Consider the following 19392-nt stretch of genomic DNA (forward strand, 5'->3'; position numbering starts at 1 on the left):
AGGACAAAAAATGGCAAATCATAGTAAATGGTCATTATTCAGACTGGAGAACATAAGAACATAAGAAATAGGACCAGCTGCAGCCTCACCAGTGCCTTGTACAGTCGCAGTAAGACCTCCCTACTTTTATATTCAATCCCCCTCGCTATGAAGGCCAGCATCCCATTAGCCTTCCTGACCACCTGCTGGCTGGGTTTTTGCGACTCATGCACAAGGACCCCGAGGTCCCTCTGCACCGTTGCCTGCTGCAGTTGGATGGTAGACAGTGGTGTTCTCCAAGAATCACTGCATGGATCACTGCTTTTATAACATATTTATAAATGACAAGGATATTGAAAGACAGAGTATAACATCAAAGTCAGCCAATGATGCCAAACTTGAAGGTGAAACAAATAGCAACAAATTGATTGCAACAGATAATATGCTAACAAAATGAGCAGGCAAGTGGCAGATGGAATTTAATAGAGAGGCGTGTGGTGATGCATTTTGACAGAGGGATAAGAAAAGGTTACACAGACATAACAGCATTATTCTAAAGCGTGCAAATGGACAAGGGACTTAGGAATTCATGTGCATAGATATCTGAAGGTGGTAGAACGTATTGGGAAAATACTTTGCAAAGTGCACGGAATCTTGACACCAAGATGGTGCCCTTCTGTCAATTCTTTTAAGTTTCAGCTTTGCGACCACACTCCCCCTGGAAGACTTTGGTTTCCCAGAAGCTGCTCAGCAGGTCATGGGAATAATGTCGCCAGATTGTTACTGGCATTGTTTATGATCGAACTCCCTTTATGTTCTATTCAGTTCACAGAATCATAGAATTCCTACAGTGCAGAAGGAGGCCATTCGGCTCATAGAATCTGCACTGACCACAATCCCACCACCCCTCATATTTATCCTGCTAATTCCCTGACATTAGGGTCAATTTAGCATGGCCAATCAACCTAAGCTCGCACATCTTTAGACTGTGAGAGGAAACCCACACAGCCAAGGGGAGAATGTGCAAACTCCACACAGAGGTTGGAATTGGACATGGGTCCCTGGCGCTGTGAGGCAGCAGTGCTAACCACTGTGCCGTTGTGCCACTCCAGTTGTGGCAGGGAATTCCCTGGGGGACAGCAGAAATGCTTTATGGGTGGCCTCAAAATATACCTGAAAAGATCAAACATGCCCATTGACTCACGGGAGATCCTGCATTGTGACTGACTTCATCAGGATCATACTGAGGTGAAGTTGAGATGTTGGAGGCAGTGCACAAACCTCCAAATAACTCATCTACCCAATGCTTCAAGCACCATCTGTCCTTCACATGCAAGAGTCTGCAGATTGGACTTATCAGCCATCTCAGAATGCTTTGAACCAGAGTGAAAGCAAGTCATCCTCAATTCTGAGTGACCTTTGAAGGAGGAGGAGGAAGAAGATGATGGGAATGAAGTAGTGTTGAACCTGGCCCTCGGAAAGTTGGTGGATTTGCCGGTAGTGATGAGCTCAGTCAGAGGATACAGCAGGATATAGTTTGGTTGGAGACTAGGGTGGAGAGATGGCAAATGGAGTTTAGAACATAGAAAAACTACAGCACAAACAGGCCCTTCGGCCCACAAGTGGTGCCGAACATATCCCTACCTACCAGGCTTACCTATAACCCTCTAAGTCCCATGTACTCATCCAAAAGTCTCTTAAAAGACTCTATCGAATCCGCCTCCACCACCATTGCCAGCATCTGACTCCATGCACCCACCACCCTCAGTGAAAAACTTAACCCCGACTTCTCCTCTGTACCTACTCCCCAGCACCCTAAACCTGTAGCCTCTTGTGGCAGCCATTTCAGCCCTGGGAAAAAGCCTCTGAGAATCCACTCGATCAATACCTCTCAACATCTTATACATCTCTATCAGGTTACCCCTCAACCTTTGTCTCTCTAAGGAGAAAAGACCGAGCTCTCTCAACCTATCCTCATAAGGCATGCCACCCAATCCAGGCAACACCCTTGTAAATCTCCTCTGCACCCTTTCAATGGCTTCCACATCCTTCCTGCAATGAGGCAACCAGAACTGAGCACGATTAATCTGGACAAACATGAGGTAATCCATTTTGAAAGGTCTAATACAGATAGGAAATATACAGTGAATGGCAGAACCTTTAAGAGTATTGATAGGCAAAGGGATCTGGGTGCACAGGTCACTGAAAGTGGCAACAAAGGTGGAGAGGGTAGTCAAGAAGGCATATGGCATGCTTGCCTTCGTCAGCTGGGGCACTGAGTTTAAAAATTGGCAAGTCATGTTGCAGCTCAACAGAACTTTAGTTAGGCCGCACTTGGAATATTGTGTTCAATTCTGGTTGCCACAGTACCAGAAGGATGTGGAGGCTTTGGAGAGGGTACAAAAAAGATTTACCAGGATGTTGCCTGGTATGGAGGGCATTAGCTATGAGGAGAGATTGGAAAAACTTGGTTCGTTCTCATTGGAGCAACGAAGGTTGAGAGGTGACCTGATAGAAGTCTACAAGATTATGAGGGGCCTGGACAGAGTGGATAGTCAAAAGCTTTTTCCCAGGGTGGAAGAGTCAATTACTAGGGGGCATAGGTTTAAGATGCAAGATTTAAAGGAGATGCACGAAGCGAGTTTTTTGTTTACGGAGGATGCTGGATGCCTGAAGCTTGCTGCTGGGGAAGTAGTGGAAGCAGATATGGTAGTGACTTTTAAGGGATGTCTTGACAAATACATGAATAGGGTAGGAATGGAGAGCAACATGACTGGTGCAGGCTTGGAGGGCCGAAGGCCAAAGTTCCTGTGCTGTAATTTTCTTTGTTCTTTAGAATGAGGTTAAGGCTATTGGAATGTGTTCACTTAACTAATAGTAGCCATAAAATAATTCAGTCTAGTAATTATAGAAAGAGAGCAGAAAATATCAAAACAAAACGCTTAAGTATAGAAAAGCTAATTGCAGTGATTTTAAGAAGCAACATAGTACAAGTAAGTAGGGCCAGACAAATGCTGGACAAACAGTCACAGATCAATGGAAGACATTCAGAACAGAGACACAAGGATGATGATGATGATGATGATGATGATAATAATAATAGATCCAAATTAGGCATATTCCTTTGAAAGCAAAAGGTAGACAAGGGATGAGAAAGGAAATCAAAGTTTTTTCAATACAGCTGAAAAAGCTAAGGAAAGGTCTATTTTAAAGTTTATTTATTAGTGTCACAAGTAGGTTTACAAAATGGAGTTACTGTGAAAATCCGTGAGTCGCGCGTCCGTAAGATTATAAAAGATTATGGTAAAGTTAGTAGTGATAGAACATTTCCCTGATTGGTAAACTGGTAAAAAGGTGGCACAAAATTAAGATATTCATAAAAAGGTAAGAAGTTTAAAAATACATTTTTTTTTGTAGAACATGGCAAAATTGTGTAATTTTGTTTTGGAAGAAACTTGCTGAAAAACAGTTCAAACTTTTTTTTTGAAAAAGGTAGCTGCATGAAAAAGAGAAATATCAAATGCAAGCAGGAGTGAGGTTAGATTAGGTAGATGGATCATGTGAAGAGAAACAATACACAAGCTTGATGGGCCAAATGGCCTGTTTCTGTGCATCAAGATTCTAACATCATAGAACATTTACCCAAAAGGAAAATATACAATTACCTGGTACACCTGCTGGGGAGAGGGGTCCAGACCTGGACTGGTTGCTTCCAACAGGAGAACCAACTGGGGACGGGGAAGGACCCCGGATTCCACTGAGGTGGGGGGAAGCATGAGGGGAGAAGGGAGATTGTGCAGGATTACTCTGTTCTCCTTGACCACTTGAGGATCCTGAAGCACTAACTCCAGAACTTAGTGTACCTTCTGTCCCCGTTGGCAAATCATCAATGGATCCAGATAAATCCTAGCCAAAAAGATAAAAGTCATAGTTAGGTGCCAATTTATCTCATTATATGAAGCAAGAACTTCAATTACCCAACAACTGATGAGAAATTGCATGTTCAGTGAAGATCCCACTACAATTGAGACTTTTTACATGATGACAGTAAAGAGCCAGATTCTTCACAAAAAATAATTTTTTGAGTTTAATTTCCATTGTTTATTTATTGTCACAAATACTCTTGCATTAACACTGCAATGAAGTTACTGTGAAAATCCCCTAGCTGCTACACTCCGGGTGTTCAGTTATACTGCGGGAGAATTTAACATGGTCAATGCACCTAACCAGCACGCCTTTCAGACTGTGGGAGGAAACCAGGGCATGCGGAGAAAATCCTCGCAGACACGGGGAGAACGTGCACTCTCCGTATAGACAGTGTCCGAAGCAGGGAACTGAACCCAGGTCCCTGGCGTTGTAAGGCAGCAGTACAAAACACTGCTACCGCGTTGCCCTGAAGCACTGAGATGTTTATTTACAGTTTTACAATGAAAGTGATGATTAAAACATTTTGCCACATATTATTATATCTGTGATTTTACAGCTCAAACACAATGATAGTAAGGTCAAGACAAAGACAAACCATTATCACTGTTAGCTTTTTAAATTGCTGGACTGATTTGAAACTCTATTTAGACTGTTTAGGTCCACACCCCATACATGTCGAGTAGAGTATCTTCAGTAGGGTAAATGAATACTAATTGTGGAATCTCATTTCATTCCATAATCATTTAATTCATCTAATTCTTATGAAATTATTCACAAAATAATTAATGAATCCAAGGTTTGATCTGTGGAGGGTATTAACATTGGTATTCAAAGAAATGTGACACAAGAGTCTCATCTGTACTGGAATGCAATTATTAGATGTTAGTGAAAAGGAAAAACTCAACAGCTCACAGGAGTTGCAAAAGGCCTCATTTGCAGAACAAATGCAACTCATGTTCACAATTTTCATTTTTGGTTATGTTAAGTTTTCCACTTATTTTTGAAAAAGTGGGAGTGTGGGAATTTCTGTGTATTTCAGCTCTCAGCCTTTTATTGTATCAGATAACTCATATGAGCTATAAATATTAACAGTCAGGCTTCACGTTCATTCCTTGCATCTTCATTACACTGGCCAAGAAAGCCAAGTACTAGCAGATCAAGATCTTTATCCTGCATACTACATATGACCCTGTAACAAGCATTCAATTCTGGAGATGGAACAGGTTCTATTTATAGCACAGCAATGTTACTGCTGAGTGCAGCTTGTGAAAAATCCATCGATCAAGTTATTTCAGTAGCGATCATTTTACTAATAGCTGCAAGGAGTTTCAGGTCATAGTTTATATCTTTCAGTGATTTCCTCAAAAGTCTGACGTAACTCATACTGACAAGTCTTGCACTTGACCTCTTCCTCACCATTCTCCACTATGAACTTTGCTACATCAAACTAAATTAGCAGAGTCAGATTTCAACAACTACAGAAAGCTTTAACTTATTCTCTGTGACCACTGACCTCTGTCACTTGTTTAAAAAGATGATTTGCATGATTCACAAGTTTCTACAGTTTATATTTTTAGTAACCAAGAATCTATTATTAGTACTGCCCAGCTCCAGGAGTTTGTTTCCATTTCTCTGGAATGTTTTTCATACTCATAGATCTGGGTAGGTTTCTGCCAATAAAAATCCATAGGCCACTTGTGGTTTCAAAGCATAGTATTTCTTTGAAGTGAAATGATTCTGTCTGAGCATCACAATTTTTTCCAAAATACTACTGACTCCAAACAGCATGTTTAAACAGAGTTTCAGCCCAAGTTTCAAACTGAAGCTTAGCAACCACATCCCCATTCACATTGTGTAGAATACCCCAGTGTACTGTCTTTAATTAGCAAACTGCACACTGAACCAAGTCTATCTGTTGCCAGTTTCTTCTGGAGCTGCAGACCTTATCTGTGTAAAGCCAGGCTTTAGTTGCACTTATTCTGATTGATTACTGAATTAATGCTAAATTGAGTTTTGTAATTGTTGGCAAACCTACTAAATTACTGTTAAGATTTAACATTGGTAAGATATAGAAACTTGCAGAGGAAATCCAACCTTTTGAGAACCAAACAGTTATTATACAAGAAACCCAGGCTCACAAAAGCTGCTCCTGCAAACATCTAGCACCAAGAAGTTATTGATTATTAAGTGTTACTTGGTTCAGTTACTGGCACCTACTCCTGATTCACAGTATTGGGGGTTCAAGCACCACTCAAGGACCCAATTATAACATCTGGGATAACATTTCAATGTTATACTGAGCAGTGCTATATTCTTGGAAATGCTCCCTTTTGATCTGTTCAGGTGGATGTAAAAGATCACTTGGTACTATTTGAAAAATAACAAGGTGTTTATTCTTTATCTGCCTTCAACCAACTTGCCAAGAATAGATTAGCAGGTCATTCACTGATTGTTCATTTGCTTGTGGAATACAGATAAGTTGCTGCGTTTGCCTACTTAACAGTGACTGCACTTCAGGAGTAACCTATTCATTGTAAAATACTTGGAAAATCTTTGGAAATAAAAAGCAATTTTTTTTTATATGCCAGTGAAGAAAATATCATTTATAGATGTAAATACATTACTCAATGTGCATCACACTTTAAGTGTACTTGCAGCACAAAATATTAGGCAGGATTTTCCAGCTACATTTACCCCAAAACCAGAAAATCCTGCCCGAGGTCAACAGACCTTTTTATGGTCTGCCCTCTATCATCTATGATTCCCACGGCAGGGCAGGACGGGAAAAATTCCTCCCATTATGTTTTTGTAACTCACTTAATTTCAGCTAATCCAAAAACAAGCACTTCATTTCCATTGAGCATAATACTCTTCTCCCAATCCTAAGTCTGTTTATGAATTCTGTTTTTTTCTGTTACTGTAGATACTAAATTTACACTTCCTGCTTTTCCTTTTTTATATATATATATATTTAACACTATATCCTGCAACTCACTATGAGCAACACAACAGGGGAGTCACTGGTTCATGCAGAGATGCTTCAGTGTGATTTGGACAGGCTGAGTCTGTGGGCATCTGAAAAGTACGCGTCTAGGAACAGCAAACAGTAAAGGCAGCAAATGGTATGTTGGCCTTCATAGCGAGGGGATTTGAGTATAAGGAAGGGATGTTTTGTTGCAATTGTATAGGTTGGTGAGGCCTGGAGTATCGTGAGCAGTTTTGGTGTCCTTATCTGAGGAAGAATGTCCTTGCTGAAGAGGGACTACAGCAAAAGGTTTACCAGGCTGATTTCTGGGAATGGCAGGTCCGTCATATGAGGAGAGAGAAATCGGTTAGGATTACATTCACTGGAGTTTAGAAGAGTGAGAGGGGATCACATAGAAATTTAACATAGAAAATTCTAACAGGGTTAGACAGGGTAGATTCAGAAAGAACGTTGTCAATAGAGAGGGAGTCCAGAACTAGGAGGTTCTAGTTTGAGGACAAGGGGTGAACCTTTTAGAAAAAAGGTGAGGACAAATTTCTTCACTTACAAGGTGGTGAATCTATGGAATTGATTACTACAGAATGTAGTTAAGGCCAAAATGTTATTCAATTTCAAGAAGAAATTAGATATAGCTCTTGGGGATCATGGGATTTGGTGAGGGGGGTGGAATCAGGATATTGAATTTAATGATAAGCCATAATCAAAATGGTGAAGCAGGCTTGAAGGGCCAAATGGCCTACTCTTGCTTCTAGTTTCTGTGTTTTTATGTGCCACCATATCACATTTTCTTTTCCAGAGGCCAAGAACAATTGGGAATGCATGCCCTCTCAGGTGGATGTAACAGATTGTATGGCACTGTTCAAAAGACAGTCGGGAGCGTAATGGTGTTCCAACCAACATTCCTCCTTCCACCAACATATGTAAAAAACCGACCACTGATTTCATCCACTGTTGTTAGGATCTTGGTGCACAGATTGTCAACTGTATTTGCCTACAGCAATTGTGAATACAAGAAAATATGAGAACTGCAAAGTCTTGGATTAGAAAATTAATTGAAGATAGAAGTAAATTGGAAACCAGTCTACCGTTTGCTGTTCTGAAGTTAAAATCCGTAACTCAGTGTAGAGGGACTCAGCACTAGAACAAGTATAAACTAATAAGAGTGGTCGAATTAACTTTGTTAAAGGTAAATGGGCTCAAACAATTTTTTTAGAATTTTATGATGAGCTAACCAAAGTGGGAGACAATAATGTGTCTATTCATTTACAATAGACATCAATTGTTTTCATGCAACAATTGATTATATAAATGAGTGTGCTTGGAATTGGAGGGAACTATTTACATGGGCTGAGAAATAGTCAGGAGGAAGGTAACCCAGTATTGTGTGTGTTCCCCCTCCCCCCAATCTATAATGGGGCCTCAACTTTTCACAATATTTAGAAATGACTCAAAGAAATAGAACCTTTTTTTTCTTAACTTGTTGATGATATTAAGTTATGTAAAACAGTAATTAGTGTGAAAGAGTGCAGAAAGTTCCAAAGGGATATAGCGACATATCAAGTGGGCAAAGGTTCTGGCTGATGAAGTTTAATGTGGACAAGTATGTGGTCATCTATCAAAGATCGATCAGAGTATTTTTTAAATGGCATGTAAATCGGAAAAACTAAAATATTTAGAAGTTTAAATACAGAAATCAAAATAAACTATGGACAGGTACAAAAAATTTTAAAAAGGCAAATGGATTGTTGACTTTCATCTCAATGGTGTCTGGAATACAAAGGGCAGGAAGGTATGCTACAATTACATAGGCCTCAGGTTAAATCCTGTCATTTAGTTTGTGCCTCATTCAATACTGGGCGCTGTGTTAGTTGGAGGCATATATTGGCCCGAGAGCAGCTGCAGTGCAGATTCACCAGAATAGTACCTGGGTTGAAAGGGTTAAATTATCAGCTAGGCTTGAGTATAGAAGATTAAGTTGTGATGTAATTGAGGTGTTGGTGATGATTAAAAAGATTTGAAAGAGCAGATAGAAACTACTTTTCCTGATGAGGAAACTCAAAGAAAATCAGCACTGAACTGTTCAGAGTTGATGTGAAAAAGCAATTCTTCAAAAAGATAATGAAAATCTGGAATTCTCTCTCCAAAGGCTGTTGAGGTTAATTTAAGCCAATTGAAAATTTAAAAACTAAGGTTGATAGACATTAGTCACGGAATGGTAAATAGAATTAAGATACAGATCAACTACAATCTAATTGATTGACAGAACAATGTCAAGGAGGTAATTGGCCTACTCCTGTTCCTATTAAGTTTATCACTGTACTGCTTTGTGGGTTTTATCATAAATTTCTAACTGATCCTTCTATGAAATCATCTAATAATGTCAAAGATTTTATGCCAAATGGTAGGGGAATAAAACAACTGCATTCATTATTTATTGTACCTTTTTGCTTGGTTTGCTAGTTGTTTTTTTAGAAAAATACTTCGAACAGTAGAAATTTCAAATGGTCTACTATTCTGCAAAATTATAATATAAATACTGTTTAGGAATTTTCTTCCGCATTATAATGTTTGAACATTCACAACTTATATCAAGGAAAGAAAAAGAATAGTCCATAATCAATATTTATTCTTCTTGCTGTCTTCAAACAATTGCTTATTCTGTAGTGCTCTCCAAATCAAAAAGGATATGAAGCAGCTTTTATTTTGATCAGGCAGATATCATAATCACAAATGACAGTGAACTTTGCATGGAGGGTCAGCGTTTCGATTCTGCAGTTGACAGTGTGATACAATGAGCTTAAGCCAGTCAGCTGAAGATAACAGGGCAGGCAGCTGGAGGTTGGTCAGAGGTGGCAACAACATTAGCACCTGTACTGGTCACTGTCCTGGGCTCAAGAACACCTGCCGAGCAGCAAATTTTATTGCAAGGTGGTACTGTTTGGGGTATTGGGTGATCATGCGATCTGGACTGTGGGATGTAGAACAAGCCCATATGACCTCAGCTGAAGCAAAGGCGGCTGCTAGAGGAAGTAGAGGAAGCTGAAAAAAGGTGGACACGAAGGCTGAATCTGGGAGTGGAGATAAGGAAAAATAAGGTTACTGTCACTGCTTCAGTTATTCTAAACGAACTGGTTGACTAGGGCCAGTCATACAGTGCACAGGGGTGTTACTGAGGATTCGGATAAAGGTATTTTTGGTGATCTATGCCATCGAATGCTGTCAGCAGAGCTGAGAAGGTTCTGCAGAATGCACCAGTTTGGTGAAGATTATGATCATGGAACTCAGGTTCATTGAGAGCTTATGTCCAATGACGATCAGTGTTAAAGGAAAAATTAGAAATGTGAAATATCGTCCTTTTTTGTTGGGGTCCTCTTTTAAATTTGGTTCTTTTGGTTTGTTGGTCAGCACAATGATTAAAACTATCCTGACTGTAGCTTAAAATTAAATAGAAACCAACATTTCTGCACTCTGCTGAGTTTTGCCCATAAACATACATATTTCCTGTATGAGATTGTTAGGTAACACAGAGCAGATCAAAGAAACTGAGTACACTCACATCTGGGCTCTGCAAATTACCAAAGTTAGACTCTGCAGCATTTCCCAGATGAGTGTTTCTGAAGCTGCTGAATTATTTCCAGGGTTTAGTAAAAAGATCAAGCAAAAAGACATGTTCAAAAGACAGGGGAAAAAATTCTGGGATTTAGATGTCACAGAGGGCCACGCAGTAAATCAGAATCATTGTAATAACAAAAAGTAACTACTGGGCACAGATAAACTCTGAAAGAGATGAATAAACAACTGATTTATCTGAAGCCAGAGTTTGGAGATATTAAATCAATATAAATCTTTTAAATATCAGATTAACTAAAGATAGCAAATGAGTCTTGCTTTGAACTCGTGGGAAGGACTAAGTATCTGGATAAGGATAAAAAATCTTTAGAAGTGTACCACAATAGTTTTAATAAACTAGGGACAGGCAAGAAAGATTGCAACAGTCACCCAAGCCGGGAATTGAACCTGGGTGCCTGGTTCTGAGAGGCAGCAGTGTAACCGCAGTGTCATTGTACCACCCAAGTTATTTACTGGAATCTGGCAGATTAACGGTCAATATAATGGATGCCATCTTTTTACTACAGACTGAACTAATTGAATGTAAATTCCCCAGCTGTGTGAGGAGCAGACCTCTGGATTATGAGACAAGTAATAGAACTACTATCTGATTTTTTAAAACGTGGTTGTTCGCTTTGTATCTCAACATAGTTGACTTGGCAACCTAAGGTTTGCTATATAAGTGGACATGAATAACCCTCTATCCAGCTATTAATGTACTAAAAGAGAACAAGTAACACATCCATTCAACTCTTCTCTTCAAGTTATCACTCCATAGGTAACACCATAGTTATCAAATAATACAAAACCAGATAAAAAGGCTCCATGTTAACAGTCTCTAGCAGATTTGACAATTTCTCAGTCTTTATAAAGCTTTTAAAAGCAAGCCCCTGCTCTGTTCATTTAAAGAGGTGGACCATAAGCACATTTCCTGTATTGAACACCTAGTTAGAAAGCCCCATAGCATCACATGTCAGCTGTTTATAGGAAGTGATTCTCAGTTTAATCTTATCTATATGTAAACAACCAATGCAATACTCCCTTCACTGAGACTGCCAAAAGTCTGATTGCTGGTTGCTAAGGAACCATGTCAGTACAACTCAAATTACAAAACGTTAGCTCGTCATACAGATCTGTACTCCTGAAGGAAGAGTATGCATTACAGTGTTAAAAATATCTATAGTCTTAAACAATGTATACGTTCAAGCATACATTCAATCTCTACTAAGGTGATAATCTGCTGTTTGCATCTGGAAAAGTAGCAGCAAACGATCTAATAACAATCTACTTATGTTCTGACATTTAGTCGAGGAAATCAGAAAGATTAAAATATGGAACATCAATGTTATTTTAGGAAATGGATGGACAAGGTCAATATACTGTGTCATCTTTTTCAGTGAAGATGTGTGTTTCTCATAATTATTCCAGTCCTGAAGGTCATTTTCAAAAAAGTGTTTCCAATTTGTGTACTAATATATCATGTCCCTGTTGACAAAGGAACTCCAAAGCTTGACCTTTCGCATTTCTGGCGTACACAGAGCTGCTCCAATATTTCACTATAGACGTACACAAGCATTACTAGACATTAAACTTCAAGACTAAGATTGTTAGGAAAGGACTTCTCCAAATGAAAAAGTTATGAGGAAATATTTTAAGAGTGTTTCTGGAATGTTCTCACCAAAACAATGAATCAGAATAAGTCGGGTAAGGGTAAGAAAAAACAAACTTCCATAAATATATATTTATATATTACATCTTTCTTGATACAGGATATGGCAAAGTGTTTCACCATCAATTAAATAATTAAAATGTTGCCACTAATGGGAGGAAATTAGATATGAAGGTAAAAATTAGGAGCAGAAATAGGCTACTCAATCTTCAGGCCTGCTCTGCCATTCAATAAAATCATAGTTGATCACATTATAACCTCAAGTCCACATTCTCACCCACCCCAATAGCATTTCACCCACTTCCTATAAATAATCCATCTCGTTCTGCCTTAAAAATATTCAAAGACTCTGCTTCCACGATCTTTTGAAGAAGGGAGTTCTAAAGACTCACTACCCTCATAGAATTATCGAATCCCTACAGTCCAGAAAGAGACCATTCGGCCCATCGAGTCCGCACCAGCAACAATCCCACACAGGCCCTATCCTCCAAATCCCACATATTTATCCCGTTAATCCCTCTAACCTATGCATCCAGGGACGCTAAGGGGCAATTTAGCATGGCCAATCCACTGTGCCAATATGTTACCCCTGCACCACGAGCATATCTTTGGACCAGGGGAGAAAACTGGAACACCCAGAGGAAACCCACACAGACACAGGGAGAACATGCAAACTCCACACAGACAGTGACCCAAGCCAGGAATCGAACCCAGATCCCAGGTGCTGAGAGACAACAGGGCCAACTACCGTGCCGGCTTCGCACAGAATAATTATCCTCACCTCTCAAACGAGTGCCTCCATATTTTTAAACAGTGATGCCTAGCACTAGATTCACCCACAAGAGAAAATATCTTTCCACATCCACCTTGTCGAGACCTCTCAGGATTTTATACATTTCAATTAAATTGGTGCATCTTAATCTTCTAAACTCCAGTAGACGCAAGGCTAGCCTGTGCGACATTTCCTCATAAGACACCTGTCCATTCCAGTTATTTTTTTTTAGGCCTTTTGTGAATTGCTTCCAAACACTTGCATCTTTCCTTAATTACGGAGACCAATACTGTACACAGTACTCTAGGTGTGGTCTCACCAATGCCTTGTAGGACGAAAGTTTAAAATTTATTTATTAGTGTCAAGAAGTTACTGTGAAAATCCTCTAGTCACCTCACTCCAGTGCCTGTTTGTGTACACAAAGGGACAACTTAGCATGGCCAATGCATCTAACCAGCACATCTTTTGCACTGTGGGAGGATACCGGTGCACCCGGAGCAAAACCATGCAGACACAGGGAGAACATGCAGATTCTACACACACAGTCACCTAAGCTGGAAATTGGTCCCTGGCACTGTGAGGCAGCAGCGCTAACCCCTCAAAGAATGCCAGTAAATTGGTTAAACATGATTTCCCATTAACAAAACCATGGTTACTTTGCCTGATTTCCTTGAATTTTTTTTAAGTGCTCTTCCATGACATCTTTAATAATGTCTTTTAACATTTTTCCTGTCACAGATGTTAGGCTAACTAGTCTATAGTTTACTGCTTTCTGTCTTCTTCCTTTTTGAATAATGGAGATACATTTGCTATCTTCCAATCTAATTGAACCTTTCAGAATCTAGGGCATTTTGGAAAATTAAAACAACGCATCAACCATTTCAAAAATTCGACTAGAGCACTTCTTACTTCCCCGATCTCACTCTTCTGATTTTTCTCTCCGACTTAAGATTTTCCTCGTCTATTTGGACACAGCGTTACTGTATTGCACAACTCATGCATCTGTCTGTGACACTGTTGAGAGGAATGACCATACAGTTCCTTCTTTGCACTAAGAATATCATCCACTGACTTGCATGGCACTATCACCATGATAAATGAACTCCAAACAGATCCATGAGCTCCATGAGGCACTGTGAGGCATCAGTAACTGCAGAATGTTATTCAACTACAAGCTGTCATCTCATGGTCTGACAGATCCCTCATTCCACCATTACTTTCAAGCCAGGGGATCAACATTGTGATAAGTGTGCACATCAAGAGCAGCACCAGGCATACCTAAAATCGAGCTACCAATCTGAAATTTCAAAACAACAGATGCATGCAAAACATGCAATAAGACAGAGCAAAGCAATTCACTGCCAACAGATTAGATCAAAGCTCTGCAATCTTACCAATTGTGGATGGTGGTGGTCATTCAAGTTGAAGGCTGAAACATTCACAAGCACCTTCAGCCAGAGGTCCCATCTTATCAGATGCCAGCTTTCAGCCAAAACAATTCAATTCATATGTTTTCAAGGTATAGCTGAAGGTATTGAATACAGCAAAGGCTATGGGTCCTGACAACATTCCAGCAGCAGTGCTGAAGACTTGTGCTGCAGAACTAGCTACGCATCTAGCTATGCTGTTTCTGTACAGCCTTGACTGGAGAAAAACTAAGCACAAAGGAAGATGGCTGTGATTCTTGGAAGCCAATCATCTCTGTTGTAGGACATCACAATGTGAAGATGCCAGCATTGGACTGGAGTAAACACAGTAAGAAATCTCACAACACCATGTTAAAGTCCAACAGGTTCATTTGGCAGCAGTAGCTTTTGGAGCCTCAAGTGCCTTCATCAGGTGAGTGAGGACTTGTGTTCACAAACATATACATATATTGTGTTCACAGGACATATAAAGACACAAACTCAATTTACAAGATAATGGTTGGAATGCAAATCTTTACAGGTAATCAAGTCTTAAAAGTACAGACAATGTGAGTGGAGAGAGGGCCAAGCATGAGTTAAAGAAATGTGTACTGTCTCCAGCCAGGACAGTTAGTGAGATTTTGCAAGCCCAGGCAAGTCATGGGGGTTACACATAGTGAGACATGGACCCATGATCCCAGTTGAGGCTGTTCTCATGTGTGCAGAACTTGGCTATCAGTTTCTGCTCAGCGATTCTGCATTGTTGTGTGCCGTGAAGGCTGCCTTCTTGCGTTCATGTCACACTATCTGTAACCCCCATGACTTGCCTGGGCTTGCAAAATCTCACTAACTGTCCTAGCTGGAGACAATACACATCTCTTTAACCTGTGCTTGGCCCTCTCTCCACTACACTGTCTGTACCTTTAAGACTTGATTACTTGTAAAGACTAGCATTCCAACCATTATCTTGTAAATTGAGTTTGTCTCTTTATATACCCTGTTTGTGAACACAAGTCCATACTCACCTGATGAAGGCTCTTGAGGGTCCGAAAGCTAGTGCTGCCAAATAAACCTGTTGGACTTTAACCTGGTGTTAGAAATCATAGAAACCCTACAGTACAGAAGGAGGCCATTCGGCCCATCGAGTCTGCACCAACCACAATCCCACCCAGGCCCTACCCCCATATCCCTACATATTTTATCCACTAATCCCTCTAACCTTCATGTCTCAGGACAATAAGGGCAATTTAAGCATGACCAATCAACCTAACCCACACATCGGCTGCCGGCAGTGGTGGTGGAGGCAGATTCGATAGGGTCTTTTAAAAGACTTTTGGATAAGTACATGGGACTTAGTAAGATAGAGGGTTATAGGTAAGCCTAGTAGGTAGGGACATGTTTGGCGCAACTTGTGGGCCAAAGGCCCTGTTTGTGCTGTAGTTTTTCTGTGTTCTAACTTTGGACTGTGGGAGGAAACTGGAGCACCTGGAGGAAACCCACGCAGACATGAGGAGAATGTGCAAACTCCACACAGACAGTGACCCAAGCCAGGAATTGAAACCAGAGTGTTGTAGGATATCACTGCAGGAGTTCCTCATTCTGAAGCAAGTAACTCATCTCCTGTTTCCCCAAAGCCTGTGCACCACTTACAAGGAACAAGTCAGGAGTGTGATGAAATACACTTGCTTGGATGAGTGAGGTTTCAACAATACTCAAGAAGTTCAACATTATCCTGGACAAGACAGGCTGACTGACCGGGCACCCCACGCACCAACTGATGCAACCATTCTCCCCACACCAATGCCATGTGCATTATTGTACATGATTCACAAATGTTCCATCAATGACACCTTCCAAACCCATGACCTCTACTACCTAGAAGGCAAGGGTAACAGACACATGGGGACACCATCACCACTGCCAAGAACATTTAATAACTGCAGTTAGTCTCAGAAAGCACAGAATAACGAACAACTTGCATTTCTATCAAGTGGAAGAACTTTTCAAGATGTTTCACAGAGGTGTAATCAGGAATAACCAGCTAATTAGACAGTGACGTATTAAGAGGCGGTAGCTGAGTGTTTAATTAGGTGGGTTTCAATGATGATACTGAGGAAGGTAGCGAATCGCAAAGATTGTGCCTAGGTGGCTGAGAGAATGGCTGTCAATACTAGGGCTGAAGGGAGGGAGATGCTCAAAAGTTCATTTTCAAACTTTGGGATGGGTATTATTCAGGCAAATTGTAATCAACCTTGAACAATAACCGTGTTTCTCGCTCCGCTAATGGTGTCTGACCTGCTGAGTCTTTCCAGCAATATTTACTTTCATTAAAGATTTCCAGCTTTTTCAGTATTTTGCTTTTGTTTTTCTGTCTGCAGCTTGTTTAATATTCAATGTTTAGTATTCATACGGTGTTTCATTGTAGTTTCACCAGGTTAGAAATCACTTCCAGGTATGTGTGGCACGACTCATTGGCATGCTGTCTTATGAAATGGTTCACTTTTGACTTGCTGCCAGTCAAATGTCCTTGAAGCGTATCTCAACACTTGATTAGCTTTGCTCATAACTTCATACAGGCAGTAAATAGTTAGTGAATAGCAATATTCACACACACCCTTATCAATCTTGCTAACAGGTATCGTAGGCGTATTTCATGCTCTAACCTTGGAGGCCTGAGGAAAAGTTAAAAAATTTAATACGTAACATTTAATAAGTTGGTAATGTTCATGACAAGGCTGTTTGTACAAGGTCTGCGCAATAAGCCAACTCAGTGGAACACTGTTTTTACTTTAATTTATTGCTTTGGATATTCAAGGATAAGGCACCATAATAAGAACTACAGCATGTCTGAAATAACTTAATGAATACAGATCAGTTCAGTTGACCAGTTTGGACCATTTAGTAAGTAAAACTTCATGACATGAACCAATGGTCATGTGGCTTACTGGAGCTAAAACTGGCCCAGATAATCTGGAGGTAACCCATATTAACAGAGCTAATTTTATTATGTAAACAAAAGGCAAACAAAAACAATTAGTTCTGTAGAAACACTACTTCATGGCTAAGAATTTATTTTAAAAGAGCATTCAGATGCATTGTTAATGTTGCACTGTGTTATGGAAGCCCATGAAGTCTAGGGAGGAAGTGGTGTAGTGATAATAACACAGGACCCTTAATGGATAAATGGGTCTTTTTCCAATTTGGCAAGCTGTAATTAGTGGAGTGTCACTGGAATTGCACCATTAAACCCATATTGCGTCTCCCTTTTTATTCTGTCAAAATGTATCCCCTCAGATTTCTTTGCATTCCATTTATTTGCCCATTCTTCTAGCATATGATCTGTTTAAGTCAATTGGTATCATCCTTGGAATCAATTGGTATCAAACAGCCCAGGAACAGGCCTAATTTTGTGTAATGAAGAAGGATTAATAAGGGATTTTGTGGTTAAGGATTCTCTTGGGGGTAATGACCACAGTATGATAGAATTACCATTACAGTTTGAGGGTGAATGCCATACATCCATAACCAGTGTCTTCAACTTAAATAAGGGCAATTATAATAGTACGAGGGAGGAGTTGTCTAAGGTGAACTGGGTAAACAAGTAGATGAGCAGTGGCAGATATTCAAACAGCTAGTCCAAAATGCTCAGCTGGAATTTAGCAAAATCAAAAGGAAGGTTTCCATGACAAAGAGACAAAATCCATGGTTAACACAGGAGGTCAATGATAATGTTAAATTGAAAACATCTACAAAGTGCAAGGGATAGTATAGACTTGAACATAAGAACATAAGAAATAGGAGCAGGAGTAGGCCATCCAGCCCACCCCACCATTCAATAAGATCATGGCTGATCTGAAGTGGCTCAGCTCCACTTTCCCTCCTTCTCCCCATAACCCTTAATCCCCTTGCCTACTAAAAACCTATCTACCTGCGTCTTAAATATATTTAGCGAGGTAGCCTCCACCACTTCAACGGGCAGAGAATTCCAGAGATTCACCACCCTTTGAGTGAAGAAGTTCCTCCTCAACTCCGTTCTAAACTGCAGCCCCCCGCCTGCCCCCCTGCCCCCCCCCAGTCACAAAATCCAAGTCACATGGGATAGAGTATTTCCAAATTTGCTGATGATTCTAAAAGAGCAAGTTGTCATGAGGATATTGTGATCTATCAAATATTTATCCACTCCGCTTTAAATACTTCTATTGACCTGGGCTCCACTACCCTTCAGGACAAATAATTCCAGAGATTCATAGCCATCTACAAGTAATTGCTATGCACCTCAGTTTTAAATGATCGGCCCTTTATCTTGAAGCTGAGTCCCCTTGTTCGAGACTCTCCCACTAGTGAAGACATCTCACCTTGTCAAGCCCCCTCAAGGTCTTATATATTTGAATAAGATCACCCTCATTCTTCTAAACTCCAAGGGCCAAGACTATTTAGTGTCTCTTGGTCAGACAATTCCTCATAGAGTCATAGAAACCCTATGGGTTTCACAGAAAAGGGCCAATTGGCCCATTGAGTCTGCACCGACAACAATCCCACCCAAGCCCTACCCCCATATGTCTACCCCGCTAATCCCTCTAACCTACGCATCCTGGGACACTAACGGGCGATTGGCCAATCAACCTAACCTGCACATCTTTGAACTGTGCGAGGAAACCAGAGCACCCGGAGAAAACCCATGCAGATGACAGGAGAACGTGCTGACACACTGACAGTGACCCAAGCCGGGAATGAACCCAGATTCCTGGAGCTGTGAAGCAGCAGCGCTAACCACTGTGCCACCGTGCCGCCCCATCACCATGCCATCTCATCTCAGGAATTAGTCTGGTGAATCTTTTTTGGACTGCCTCCGAGGTTACTATATCCTTTTTAAGGCAACCAAAACTGTGTGGAATATTCCAGGTGAGGTTCCTGGAATGGGAGGATTGTTCTTGGAGCAAAGATAGGAGTCGATTAAACCCATATTCCCTGGAGTTAAGTAGAATGAAAGGTAATCTTGTGAAAGATTAAAAAAACTTGAGGGGTTTGGCAGGGTAGATGGGGA

General features: G+C 40.5%; 1 protein-coding gene across 8 annotated transcripts in view; it reads right to left on the reverse strand.

Moving 5' to 3' along the window:
• The window catches only part of arid1b (AT-rich interactive domain 1B), a 557854-nt gene that overhangs the window by 191489 nt on the left and 346973 nt on the right, over nucleotides 1-19392 (reverse strand). For all 8 annotated transcript variants that reach the window (XM_080200334.1, XM_080200331.1, XM_080200332.1 and 5 more), the window contains exon 5: nucleotides 3645-3885. In XM_080200334.1, coding sequence (XP_080056460.1) covers nucleotides 3645-3885 — 241 coding nt within the window. The remainder of the gene's footprint in view (nucleotides 1-3644; nucleotides 3886-19392) is intronic.

This window comes from Carcharhinus amblyrhynchos, chromosome 12, assembly GCF_965287045.1.
Source record: "Carcharhinus amblyrhynchos chromosome 12, sCarAmb.v2.hapA, whole genome shotgun sequence".
Taxonomy (NCBI): domain Eukaryota; kingdom Metazoa; phylum Chordata; class Chondrichthyes; order Carcharhiniformes; family Carcharhinidae; genus Carcharhinus; species Carcharhinus amblyrhynchos.